General features: G+C 45.7%; 1 protein-coding gene across 1 annotated transcript in view; it reads left to right on the top strand.

The window, feature by feature from the left end:
- LOC311045229 (ephrin type-A receptor 3-like) overlaps positions 1-15,000 on the top strand; it is a gene marked incomplete at both ends in the record, with an annotated part of 152,241 nt that overhangs the window by 91,556 nt on the left and 45,685 nt on the right. The window contains 3 exons of the mRNA XM_084057030.1: positions 8,548-8,898; positions 12,245-12,357; positions 14,192-14,354. Coding sequence (XP_083913156.1) covers positions 8,548-8,898; positions 12,245-12,357; positions 14,192-14,354 — 627 coding nt within the window. The remainder of the gene's footprint in view (positions 1-8,547; positions 8,899-12,244; positions 12,358-14,191; positions 14,355-15,000) is intronic.

The raw sequence follows: 15,000 nt of genomic DNA, 5'->3' as shown, positions 1-15,000 counted from the left end.
GTGTGGTTAGACCAGAACTAGGCTGCCCTAGTGCGTCTGATATCTGGAAGGGCGGGTTCAAAATCTCTGGAGAAAAATTCTGTGAGATCCCATTGGTTCACCGATCTGTCCGTCAGCCCCCGCCCCGCCCCATGCCCCTCCTCCTCCCCCAATATGCAGCGATGCCCACTGCACTCTGGTTGGTTGGGGAAATGAAACACTTCCTATGCCAGGAACGTCAACAGGCTGGCTCTTATTTTTCAGCAGAACTAAAAAATAAAAGCCTGGAGATCGAGGTTAGACCAGAACAGACCAGAGGAAACCCTTAGAACCCAATAGCCTGGGATCATCCCCTTTTTGGTTTCTCCTGATCCGGTCTAGAGCAGAGCACTCGGTTATAATTGGTTTAGTTTGGTTTAATCGTTTCGTTTTGTTTGGTTTAATAATAATTGGATACGTCCATCTTTTCTTTTTCTTTTTTTTTTTTTATCCCACGATTTTGTAACCCTTATTTTTCACACGGTGCCAATTTTCTAAGTGATCCTGGGCACTACACTCCCCTCACCAGCCTAGGGAGGCCAGGGCCGAGCTCATGCCTCCTTCAATGCATGAGAGCCAACTGACCTTCTTGTCACCTGACAGGAGGGAGTTTCCCTGGTAGGACGTAGCGCGTGGAAGGAACACGTTATTCCAACCAGATCCCTTCCCCTCCATCAGGCGCCCCGGCTGTCATGGGGGAGGCGGTATAGCGACCAGGATTAGGCTACTACATGTTTTTTGTGAGGGTATTAACTACCTTGAGAGACACGGGGAGAACATGCAAACTTCACACAGAAAGGCTCATCTTTTATTCTAACTCGTAGCGAGACTAGACTAATTGATTTGTGTTACGTGGAGAAAAACGACCTCCCGAACCCAAATTATTTTCCTCCTTTATTTCTTTGGTGCTAAAATGTAGCCCATGCCTTAACTCTTGGATCTGGCATCCCTGCAATCTGCAGCCTCTCACCACTAGTTTATTTATGGACATTACAGAGGCTTCCACATGAATCAAGAGGACCAAGCTGTTTAATAGCATCCTCAAGACGTTGGTTGAGCAACCATGGTAAGGACTGCCTCTTCCAGACTGTGGTGGAATGTAATAATAATAATAATAATAATAATAAGTTATACAGATTGTACATCCCACTTTTAAGATGATCACTTCTCTACTGTCCTCATCAACAACAACAACAACATCTGGTGTATTATCTGTAACATCTGTAAAGGCTTCATTTTCATTATTGCACAGTTTGAACATGGCAGTTCAGTGCTCGTACATTTGGGCAGATGATGAAACATAATGTATGAACTCATGTCCTTAACGAATAGATCAACAATTCTGTTGTGCCTAGAAATGTACATCCCCTCACGCACGCACGCACGCACGCACGCACGCACGCACGCGCCTCTCCTATTGAGTTACATGGATACAGGAAGAGCCAGGTTCAGTCACTTATGCACAGATCTGTGGTTAGACCAGAGCAGAGACTGTATCACTGTCTCCATGTCCCAATGAACGCACGCACACGCACACACACACACACACACACACACACACACACACACACACACACACACACACACACACACACACACACACACACACACACACACACACACACACACACACACACACATTTATATGCACATGCACGTGGGGGCGACTCAGAGCCGTTGTGGGGTTATGGTAGATTAGGCTCATTACTCGTTGCAGCAGGTGAGATGTGACAGGTGATATGAACTGGAAATGAACACACACACGCACACACACACACACACACACACACACACACACACACACACACACACACACACACACACACACACACACACACACACACACAATCTTCTGGAAACAGAGGAAATAGGTGGAGTGCTCAGGAAGAGTTAAAATGAAATTAGAGTAGATAAATGTCACATTACTGCAGAGAGAGAACTATCTAGAGGAGAGGAGACGTAATGGTATATATTTCTTTGTTTGTATCTGTATCCTTTATTTCCAACACATTCTAACTTCCATGTTGTCAATATATTGATGATTGTTTGTGTCAGTGGCGTGCACAGACATTTTGAGGGGCAGGTGCTCAAGTAAATTATCCTTTTTTTTGTTGACTTGGTCTGCTCTTTTTTCCCTCTACACCTATACCTCTTTGCCAAAAAATAGCAGATCTACAAGCCCACAACGCCTCGCAGCGCGAGGCGTTGTGATCTGCGTGTATCTGCTTGTAGATCTGCTTGTAGATCTGCTTGTAGATCTGCTATTTTTGGCTAAAGTTCTCCTCAGAAAAGGGATGCTAGGTTTCGAGTGGTTATGGTAAAAAGAAAAATCTGTTGAAGACCCCTGCTGTAAACTGGGAAAAAAAAACTTTTTTTTTCTTTTTTTCAAAAGGGCACTTCTGGTCAAGAGGGCAAAGGGCAGGTGCTCTAGCACCACCTAGAGTCTATCTGTGCACGTCCCTGGTTGTTTGTGTGTCTGACATGAATGCTATCCCGTACACTAGTGATGCGCGGGCCGACCCGTAACCCGCGGGTCCCGCAGGTTGACATGCGGCGCGGGCGGATGGGTTCGGGGAAGGCGAAGCGGGTCAACCCACGGAAGATTTATATTCATGTTTGCGGGGCGGATTAGGCGGGTTGGGTTCCAATCCATGGCGGGGCGGGTTATGAAAAAACCCGACCCGCGCATCACTACCGTGCACAATCTCCCACCATTGCTTTGCGGAGAACATTCAATATTTTTTTCTTTTAAGCCAGACATAATGGTTGAACTGCATAATTGTTTGTCTGTATAAGGATTGGACGGGCAGCAACTTTCTACGACTGTTGCAAAATGTGTTGGGTCCTTAAAGGGACAGTTCACCCCCATCTTATCGATTAGTCACCCCATGGAGAAATGACCGGCAGAGGTTCCGGTAGGAGACGCAAAGAGTCTCCTTTGTATCTGCTACCGGAACCTCTGCCTACCGCTCCGCTGGTCATCAAATGATTGGCTTAGCGATGCAACAAAAAACAAAACAAAAATCCAAGTCTCCATGGGATGTCTGTCAGAGCCAGGCACAGGGACAGGGTGACATTGCTCCACACTGAACTGAAATGAATTTAAAAAGAGCGTAAATGTCACATTAGTTCCAGAGGATGTGAGCGTGATGGATGTGACAGTAGCGTGACAGGGGGGAGGACACCAGGGGAACGAGGCCCAGCAGGGGGGCAGGGGGGAGGGGTAACCTTCACCCCCGTGGTCACTTTTACGCTGTCGGGTAAAGAAACCTTGTGCCTCCCAAAACTACATGTCAGGAAATACTTTTCTTTCAAGGTTCAAAGGTTGTTCGTTATTGTGACATCTTGTGCACGGATACTTATGAGTAAAACTTCAGACAATGTAACAGGATAGGTCATAATAATAATAATCATAAAAGTAATACAAAAAAAGAGTTAATTGGCTCAATATTTATAAAACCCACAGAAATAAAGACACTTTCTTTCACTTTCAAATGTTTTCTAAAATAGCAAAAAATAGCTGAGCTACAAGCTCACGACGGATAGCGAAGTAGATCGGCAAATCTTTCTACTTCTGTGCGACGATGTTTTACCTCAAAATAGGGCATTCATTTAGGGTGAAAAACACATAAAGCTGAAATATTGAGATACAAGCTTTCTGTCCAACAGCAATAATTTACAACTGAAAGGCCTCAATTATCTCCTCCTGTACCCAAGAACCTCACATCACCCCCCCAACCCCCCTAACCCCCCCACACGCCTATCACCCCCCCCCCCCCCCCCTCCTCTGCGCTGCCCTTTAGAGAGAGGCCCGCTGCTGGGCAAGTTAATCAGGAAAGGCCCAGGCTCTGCCAGGGGCCCCCAGGGGCCCGGCACTCAGCAAGGGCCTGATAAGATGTCATGTGGCTGAACGGACATCCATCAACCATGGACCAGAAGGCTCCCACATACTTTAACACACGCACGCACACACACACACACACACACACACACACACACACACACACACACACACACACACACACACACACACACACACACACACGTGTGTGTGCCCGTGCGTGTGTGCGTGTACACTTGTATTACAATACTTGTGAGGGCCAAGTATAGTACATTGGTTATTGGTTTTAGTTCCTAGATATCTATATCCTATAGTTCACCGAGGCACTATACACTGTCTCTCTGCATGTTACCTTGTTTACTGTAAGTCACTCTGTGTAAAGAGCGTCTGATAAATGCCTACATTGTAAATTGTACAACAATAGTCAGATTAGGAATAGGTATAAAGAGGAGGTTATAGTTTAGGGCTTAGGTTAGGAGCATGCTGATTTGTTCGTAGTTGTGTGCTATGAACAAGTTGTGTGCCCCCCACACACACGCGCACACACACACACACACACACACACACACACACACACACACACACACACACACACACACACACACACACACACACACACACACACACACACACACACACACACACACACACACACACATAAAGCTGACCTTCATAGCGATGCTTATGTACTGTAACCCTTATGTAGAGGACACAACCATGATCTGTGACGCTGTCCTCTCAACCATCTAGACAGACAGACAGACAGACCTTGCCATTGATCCCAGGGTACATTCCTTTGTCTCAATGTTGTTACTATTCTATTATAATGGGACGTATTCAGAGTCCTCAGAGTCCTGGCTGTGATGTGATGTCCTACACATTGTCACATTAATATTCCAACGTGACCGCAGAACAGAGCAGCTTCTCTCCTGAGTCCTGCAGCACATGGCAGCCCCATGCCGCTAATCTATGATGTTGTCAGGAGAGGGTTGTTTCTGGAAGAACTCCAGTGGAGACCATCGCAGGGGTGCAGCGCTGCGTTCTGTTTGAAGTTATCACCGTACTGCCGCACTTACTTACATCCTGAAAGACCCCCGTGGTCCCCCGCAAAGCAGGGGTGCAAAGTAACTACGTGCTGTACAGTACCTTTACTCAAGAACTCTACTTTACACTTTGGAGGAACCTTTACGTTACCCGAGTATGCCCATTTCTCCTCATAATTCACATGCAATGCCATTTTTTAGCGGTGCCAACCGCTCTAAGCTTGACTTTGTCCGTATGTCCGTCCGTCCGTATCAGCACGGGATGATGAGCACGGGATTTTACACAGCTATAACTCCAGATTGCAGCATGCCACCAAGTCCAAATATGGTATGTGGACTTAGACCACCAATAGGGACGAGCATGACTTGCTGAAGTTAGCAAAGAGGGGTCCAGGGACCCCCCGCGTATGTTATGTCCGTCCGCCCGTTTAGGGCACGGGATTTTAAACAGCTATAACTCCAGTTTGAAGCCTGCCACCAAGTCCAAATTTGGTATGTGGACTTACACCACCAATAGGGACGAGCATGAATTGCTGAAGTTATCAAAGCGGGGTCCAGGGACCCCCCGCGTATGCTATGTCAGTCCGCCCGTTTAGGGCACGGGATTTTAAACAGCTATAACTCCAGTTTGAAGCCTGCCACCAAGTCCAAATTTGGTATGTGGACTTACACCACCAATAGGGACGAGCATGAATCGCTGAAGTTATCAAAGCGGGGTCCAGGGACCCCCCGCGTATGCTATGTCCGTCCGCCCGTTTAGGGCACGGGATTTTAAACAGCTATAACTCCAGTTTGAAGCCTGCCACCAAGTCCAAATTTGGTATGTGGACTTACACCACCAATAGGGACGAGCATGAATTGCTGAAGTTATCAAAGCGGGGTCCAGGGACCCCCCGCGTATGCTATGTCCGTCCGCCCGTTTAGGGCACGGGATTTTAAACAGCTATAACTCCAGTTTGAAGCCTGCCACCAAGTCCAAATTTGGTATGTGGACTTACACCACCAATAGTGAGGCGCATGACTTGCTGACGTTATCAAAGAGGGGTCCAGGGACCCCCAGCGCCCGTATGAGCACGGGATGAGCACGGGATTTTAAACAGCTATAACTCCAGTTTGCAGCATGCCACCAAGTCCACATTTGGTATGTGGACTTAGACCACCAATAGGGACCAGCATGAATTGCTGAAGCCCCGCCCCCTCTGTCTTCCCATTGGCTGGCCTTCAAACAGCCATAACTCAAGTTCGCAGCATGCTACGGAGTACAAATTTTGTACATGGACTAAAACCAGCAATAGGGACGAACTGTAATTACTTAAGCCCCGCCCCCTCTGTCTGCCCATTGGCTGGGCTTTAAACAGGCATCATTCCAGTTTGCAGCATGCTACCAAGTACAAATTTGGTAAGTCGACTCAGACCACCAATAGGGACGAACTGAAATGAGTTAAGCCCCGCCCCAAAGGCACCGCTTCCTTCACACAGGGTGTGATTTTTTTTTCGTTTTTTGTTATCTGAGCACTTTTACTTTGGTACTTTAAATATATTCCAATGCCAACACCTTTGTACTTTTTATTCAAGTGCATTTTTGAATACAGGCCTTTTACGTGTAACAGCATTTTTACATTGGGGTATTGCTACTTTTATTGAAGTACTTTTAGGAGCTTTAGGGCATTGGTTCTCAAAGTGGGGTCCGGGGACCCCCAGGGGTACTTGAGGGGGTTCCAGGGGGTCCCCAGCTAAATGATGGACAGGAACCAAATGGACCCTTATGGGTCTGTAACTCTCAGGGTGTACAAATGGAACCAAATGGACCCTAACGGGTCCATTTGGTTCCATTTGTACACTCTCTGAGTTAAATTAACATTGAATTTAGAATGTAAATTGGGGTCCCAGGGATAGAAATGCCATTAAATGGGGGTCTGTAGCCCTAATGCATGTCAAACTGGGGGTCCTTGAAATTAAAATGGTTGAGAATCGCTGCTAGAGCCGTAAAAAATCTTCTCTTGTGGGGGTCCCTGGCATATCTTTTGAAATGGGGGTCCGCAGCACATGCAGGCTGCTTTTCAGCGGCGATCATAAAAATAGGACATGTTTCTCTCAGTGGGAAAGTAATAAAGATGATGATAGTAATAAAAGCTTTGATTAAAACCGTTACGGTACAACAAACAATGGCCTTAGCACAGAAGTCACAACCTCCCTCTCATATACTCACACATTCAACGCCCTTTTCAAGGGGAAATGGATCATATGACTAAATAAGGATCCATGGTGTGGTATTTATTTTCACAATCAATCAGCTTTTCTGTCTGTATGTAAGGCTGGGTTTTAAAAAGGTTCTGTCCATATGTATCCAGTGGTGTAGAAGTGCACATTTACACAAGTACTGTACTTGCAGCAATTTTGAGGTATTTCTTACTTTATTGGAGTATTTCCATCTCAGAGGCTGTTTGTAGATTTTGATTATTGATGATTTTTATACATTTGAAAACTGAAATGGGACAGGATCATAATGACTACTTTTACTTCTGGTACTTTAAGTACATTTTGATGCCAATACTTTTGTACTTTTGCTCAAGTACATTTTGAATTCCGGACTTTTACTTGTAACAGAGGATTTCTACAATGCAGAATTGACACTTTTACTTAACACATTGGGTGCCTGATTTTTTTCATAACAACTTACCGTGGGTGCCAGCATTCTCCCCATTGACTGCGCTTTGCTGTTTAAAGCTCTAGACCAGGGGTTTAACGTTTTCAGCCCAAGGACCCCTTAGCTGAGAGAGAGATGAAGCAGGGACCCCCTACTCTATATTGTCTAAAATTGTGTTTTGGATTAAAACATTTTTGGTTACGTTTACTGTTCTTTTTCCCCTCTACACCTATAACTCTTTGCCAAAAATAGCAGATCTACAAGCTCACAACGCCTCGCAGCACGAGGCGTTGTGAGCTTGTAGATCTGCTATTTTTTGGCTATAGTTCACCTCAGAAAAGGGATGCTAGGGTTCAAGTGGTTAAGATTAAAAAAAAAAAAATCATATCACATAAAGATTTGGCGGACCCCCTGTAGTAACTCTGAGGACCCCCTGTTGAAGACCCCTGCTCTAGACTCCACGACGAGCAAATCCACGTAAAAAAAAGCATCCATTCATGTAGCGCAATGACCCTGGCTATATCCTGGAACGATAACATTTCACTCGCGAGTTACAACGGGGGGGGGGGTCGCGCATCGCGCATGACCGGTTTTCCCCACCGGAAACAGATTTTGGAGATATAGGAGTTTTAAAGAAGGAAATAGACAGGAAGCGGATGGGGATCCGGTTTCCGGTGATGCATCTGGCCTATCCTTCTCAGGATCACAATGGGTACTCCGAGAGCTGCTCTAGCCCCTCCCGTGTGGAGAAAAAAAAAAAAGACACCAAAACCGTTTAAATACGGTTTCGGCACTCCGGGTAACTTTTTGCACCTTTTGCAAAACCGTACATATACGGTTTTGGCACCCCATGTGTTAATTAAGAAAAGTGAAAAACGTTTCCCACCACTGCTCAAAACTATAAGTACAGTATTTGAGTACATGTACTTAGTTACTTTCCACCACTGCCCCTACAGTACCAGGTGAATAGGACCAATGTTCTGCCTGTCCTCCCCCAGGTCCTCCCTCCGCTCCAGAGACCCCCGTCTCCACGGTGAACGAGACGTGCGTGACCCTGGAGTGGTCGCCCCCCAGGGACCCGGGGGGGCGGGCCGACGTCACCTACAGCCTCCGCTGCAGGAAGTGCTCGGGGGGCGGGGTCGGGGGCGACGGCCGGAAGTGCGCCCCCTGTGGCGGCGGCGTGCACTTCGTGCCGCGGCAGTTCGGCCTGGCGGCCGCCACGGTGCTGGTGACGGACCTGCAGCCCAACCACAACTACAGCTTCACCGTGGAGAGCCAGAACGGGGTGTCCGACCTCAGCGCTGCCCCTAGAGGACAGGTGGTGGTCAACGTCACCACCTCTCAGACAGGTGAGAAACACCTTCTCAGTCCTTCTGAACCCTTTAATCCTTTAACACTAGCATGACTGGGGTTTCTTCATCCCACACACAGCCTGAAAAACGGTCTTTTTGATCCCCAAATCAAGCGATCTTATTGGTTACTGTCTCCCCTCTGTGCTCCAGACCAACTGACACCTTCTCACGCACACAGTGGGGGGTTCCATTGTCTTCTAAATAGCTATTAACATTCAATTGCACTCTGCGCAGTCAGTTAGCTCACACACATTATGTTGTTGTAGGCAGGCAGAAGCATTATAAAACAGTAATTTAGTTGTAATGGTAACTGCAGATTCTGTATGTACAATCTTTATAAAAAAGGGTTACGGTGCGTTTTAACAGCGGGCAACTCTGGGCCACATCGCCCAAAAATATAATGAAAGTCTATGAGAGCCGGCGATCGGGCGAAGTGGGCGGGGGGGGCGATGAAAGATGGATTTTCTTTATCTTTTTGGGCGATGTTGCCCGGCATCGCCCAGTATCGCCCGCTGTTAAAACGCAGGGTTAGGGTTAGGGTTCACACAGAGTTGAAGCAAGGACCCCCTCTATATTGTATAAAATTGTGTTTCAGATTAAACCTTTTTGTTTACTTGGTCTGCTCTTTTTTCCCTCTACACCTATACCTCTTTGCCAAAATTATTAAAGATTATTAATAATTAATAATTTAGCTTGTAGATTGGCTATTTTCACAATTTTAAATTGTTTTAAAATAATGATTAAAAAAAGAACATTAAGGTTTCCATCCAACAGCGACAATATATAGCCTATATATGGTTCTGTATCAGTATATGAGTCCGTTTTAGCAGATTTCATTCTAATTGGCTAATATGACTGCCTATGAATTTCATGGCCTGGATAGGTAAACCTGACCTGGCGGAGATATGCCCTGTTGTGCGCAGACTGGCTGCGCAGCAAAAAAGTCTCAAACTATGTCAAACTGTCACATTCTATCTGCTGAAATAAACTTTCCATTTCCCTTTTAAGTAGCCTGACAGGAAATGTGGATAAAGATGGGGAGGCAGACAGACAGACAGACAGACAGACAGACAGACAGACAGACAGAGGTGTTTGAATCTAAAGGCTACAATGTGTATGTAGGTGAGGACGTGTGTGTGTGTGTGTGTGTGTGTGTGTGTGTGTGTGTGTGTGTGTGTGTGTGTGTGTGTGTGTGTGTGTGTGTGTGTGTGTGTGTGTGTGTGTGTGTGTGTGTGTGTGTGTGTGTGTGTGATGGTAGGTGGCACAGGGAGGAGGTGAGAGGAGTGACAGAGGGTGCTAACCTCATTAAGACCTCCACATGTCACCTCATGCACACGCACACACAGATTGTACCTCAACATGCCCTGAGCTCCTCTCCCAGCTGTCTCATTAACAATGTGTGTGTGTGTGTGTGTGTGTGTGTGTGTGTGTGTGTGTGTGTGTGTGTGTGTGTGTGTGTGTGTGTGTGTGTGTGTGTGTGTGTGTGTGTGTGTGTGTGTGTGTGTGTGTGTGTGTGTGTGTGTGTGTGTGTGTGTGTGCGCCCACGTAGCCAGACAACTATTCCAGACACTATCTCAGAATGTTAGTCTGGATGGAACTACAACAGAAAGCTGTCATCTGTTTGTCACCAAAACATCTTTTAACTCATTAAGACCACGAACGCTTCTGTGTCATTCTCACATTTCTTTGGCTATTCAAAAGTAGCAGATCTACATGATCACCCCATGTCAAGGACCCCCTATGAGCTTGTAGATCTGCTATTTTTGAATCCACTACATCAAAAAAAATGATGAAAGCCTGCGAGTGAGTAGACTTAAAAGAAGGGAAAAAAGCAAACCAGCTGAAATTGTATTTTTTTTTTACAAAACTAATGAAAACTGACTTTACTCACTAAGAGAGACTCAACTCAACTCAACTCTCAACTCAACTTTATTTATATAGCACATTTAAAACAACCACAGCTGCCACAGAGTGCTGTACAGTGCATAGGTAATACAGTAAGTAAAAACAGAGACTTAAAACACAGAATACAAAGACAAACACAAAACAAGAAAAGAAGGGGGGGAGCTAGTTCAGGAACAGAGGTCTCATGCTGTGTTAAAAGCCAAAGAATAAAAGTGTGTTTTAAGCGAGGATTTAAAAATGGCCAGAGAGGGGGCCTTCCTAAGCTGCAGGGGAAGATCGTTCCAGAGCTTGGGGGCAGCGACTGAGAAAGCTCTGTCCCCTCTAAGCTTCCGGAGAGAGAGAGATCAGGATCACTTAGCAAACTGGCACCGGGTGAAAAAAAAGGGTTACAAAATCGAGGGATAAATAGGAATACATTAAAAATAATAATAATAATAATCTGACTCATATGTCTCGATCACATGACCCCACATGAGGCGGCCATACCTGAGTGGTTAGACTAGAGATCCCGCCTGGGAGGCAAAAGGTCCCAGGTTTGATTTCCCGGCCTGAGCAATATGTCGAAGTGTCCAAATTATTATTATTAAACAGAATGCGTACCTCTTTGTTGTGTTATGAAGAAAAGACTATCTATCTAGTCCGGCACAAATGTCCAGGGCCTATATGGGGAGTTGCATCATGGAATCCAGAATAAAAAAAAGTAAAAAGAAAAAGTGCTGTCGCCTCACAGCTAGAAGGTCCTGGGTTCGATTCCCGCCAGGGACGCTGTGGGCGCTGGGGGCGTGTTCTCTCCTCCACGTCATCAGTGCCCATACCCTAGGTGGGGTTGGTGAAAGGGCCTTTCTGTGTGGAGTTTGCATGTTCTCCCCATGTCCCCTGTCTCTATACTGCCTCCCCCTGGTCAGCCTGATGGAGGGGAAAGGAACTGGTTGGAATAACGTGTTCCTTCCACGTGTTACGTCCTTCCGGGGAAACTCCCCCCTGTCAGGTGACAAGAAGCGGCTTGCTAACTCCTCATGCATTGAAGGAAGCATGAGCTCAGTTTGTGGCTCTCCCCAGGCTGGCAGGGACAGAGTAGCGCCCAGGAGCCTAACAAATAGGGTAACACAATTGTGGAACAAAATTGTGGGATAAAAAAAATAATAATAATATTATATCATGACTATTATAAGTCATGATTAAACTCTATGCACGCTGTCTATCAAGAGAATAAAACACGTACATAGAATGCATGTGTTTACCTGGTTTTATTTAAAGAGCGTTTGATAAATGATTACATTGTTAGTGATGTATTATAGGCCTAACCGATGTGTCATTCACTATATGTTTACTGCTGTTAATAGAAGCACCTCTCTCTCTCTCTCTCTCTCTCTCTCTCTCTCTCTCTCTCTCTCTCTCTCTCTCTCTCTCTCTCTCTCTCTCTCTCTCTCTCTCTCAGTGAGTGTGGTGCTGAAGGAGAGGAGGAGTAAGGACAGTGTGACGTTGGCCTGGCAGGGACCAGACCGACCCAACGGAGCCGTGGTGGAATATGAGGTCATCTATTATGAGAAGGTGACAACATCCTGTCTTCTCCTCTCCTCTCCTCTCCTCTCCTCTCCTCTCCTCTCCTATTCTCTTCTCTTCTCCTCTATATCGTTGGTTCTCAAAGTGGGGTCCGGGGACCCCCAGGGGTCCTTGAGGGAGTTCCAGGGGGTCCCCAGCTAAATGGTCCAACATGGAACCAAATGGACCCTTATGGGTCTGTAACTCAGAGAGTGTACAAATGGAACCAAATGGACCCTAACGGGTCCATTTGGTTCCATTTGTACACTCTCAGAGTTAAATTAACATTGATTTTACGATATAAATTGGGGTCCCAGAGATAGAAATGCCATTAGATGGGGGTCCGTAGCCCTAATGCATGTCAAACTCGGGGTCCAAGAAATTAAAATGCTTGAAAATCACTGCTATAGAGCCATAAAGATCTTCGCTTATGGGGGTGTCTGGCATATCTTTTCAAATGGGGGTCCGCCGGCTAATAGGTGTCAATTTGGGGGTCCTTGACATGAAAAAGTTTGAGAACCACTGCTCTATATAAGGAGGTATAACAGGTGTAATTAAGTGTTTATCTCACACCATAACAACCCCCCCCCCCCCCCAGTCTTAACCCATTAAATCCAGGAATGGATTTGGTTGCAAAATACATCGGCACTCGGTGCCACGCTATGAACTTGTAGATCTTCTATTTTTCTAACAGCTCAAATAAATGTAAAGTGACACAGATGTGTTCCCGGACTGAATGGGTTAATCTGTATCTCAGCATCTATCTCACGTTCTGTCCACACACACACACACACACACACACACACACACACACACACACACACACACACACACACACACACACACACACACACACACACACACACACACGTTCTGTCCCTGCTGCTTGGTCCAAAGCCAATTAACACAACATCTGTCCTGTGACACCAAAGCACGCACACGCCAAAGCTCTTTTTTGTGTGTGTGTGCGTGCGTGCGTGCGTGCGTGTGTGCGCACCGTGCGCTGTAAAACAAATAAATAAGCGTGCACGTTTGTGTGCACAGCACTTGGCAGTCCTTTGGTTTGGATCCAAAGCTATATCAGTGATGTGGAATCAGTCTCTGGAAGCGAGAGGGAATGTCTGTCTGCCTGTCTGCCTGTCTGTCTGCCTGTCTGCCTGTCTGTCTGCCTGCCTGTCTGTCTGTCTATCTGTCTATCTGTCTATCTGTGTGTCTGTCTGTCTGTCTGTCTGTCTGTCTGTCTGTCTGTCTGTCTGTGTGTCTGTCTGTCTGTCTGTCTGTCTGTCTGTCTGTCTGTCTGTCTGTGCATTCTCCCTCATTCATCCTCGTCCCAAAAAATATGAAAAAAAAAAAAAAAAAATATATATTTATTTATTTTCCTTCACAGCACCAGGAGATATCATTTTACGAGGATTTAGACTCCAATCCACTTCCTGATTAAGTTATGACTTCAAAAGCCTGTATCTCGGCTCCTGTGTACTTTTTGTTTTTACGATGTATTTTCGACTATTTTCAACTGGCTGCAACTATGGAACGGATTACCGAATGTTTTTAATCTTTTTCCCCGGATTGTACGAGACCTCTATGTGTGTAATGAGGGGATCACCGTGAGGACGGTGATCACTGAAAATGTTTTGTGACTACTTGAAAAAGGTCCAAAAGTGGTTAAAATTCCAGGCACTGGAGGTACCCTGTTTTGAAAAACCCCTGGCACTCAATGTGTTAACACAATCACTGACAGGTATTAATCAATGAATTAATTCATCTAAAAACTGCCAGCGTTTTTTGGAGTCCAGCGAGTGAACGGATGTGGCATTAACCCTTTCCTCTCCCCGGTCAGCAGAACCAGAGGGAGCAGAACTACACGGTCCTGAAGACCCGCTCCAACATGATGACGGTGGAGGGTCTGAAACCCGGGACCACCTACGTGTTCCGGGTGCGAGCGCGCACAGACGGGGGCTACGGTAGCTACGGAGGGGAGATCGAACTGGAGACCAGCCACGAAGGTATGTGTGCACACGCACACATGTTCCTGTAAAAGTATCAATACTGCAATGTAGAAATACTCTGTTACAGGTCCAGAATTCAAAATGTACTTGAGTAAGAGTACAAAAGTATTGGCATCAAAATGTACTTAAATTACCGAAAGTAAAAGTACTCATTTAGCAGAATGTCCCATTTCAGATTTTCAAATGCACAAAAAATAATTCTAAAATAGCCGATCTACAAGCTCTCAATGCGATGCGACGCATTGTGAGTTTGTAGATCTGCTATTTTCAAATGGCCTAAATGTATAGGGCTGAAGTGGTTAATGTATGTTTTGTAATAATAATCAAAATCTACAAAGTAACTACTAACTAAAGCTTTTAAATAATTGTAGTGGAGTAAAAAGTACGGTATTTGCCTCTGAAATGTAATGGAGTAGAAGTAAAAGTATTGGATATTGGACATACTCGACTAAAGTACAAATATGTTATATGGCGATGTTATTTTTAGCATATTTTGCCATATTGTACACACACACACACACACACACACACACACACACACACACACACACACACACACACACACACACACACACACACACACACACACACACACACACACACACACACACACACACACAGTCTATGCCTCTATCACTTCTTC

This window comes from Gymnoscopelus microlampas (assembly GCF_963454915.1).
Source record: "Gymnoscopelus microlampas genome assembly, chromosome: 5".
In the NCBI taxonomy this organism is placed as follows: domain Eukaryota; kingdom Metazoa; phylum Chordata; class Actinopteri; order Myctophiformes; family Myctophidae; genus Gymnoscopelus; species Gymnoscopelus microlampas.
Note: the sequence above shows the minus strand (reverse complement) of the source record. Positions and strands in the feature narration are given on the sequence as shown.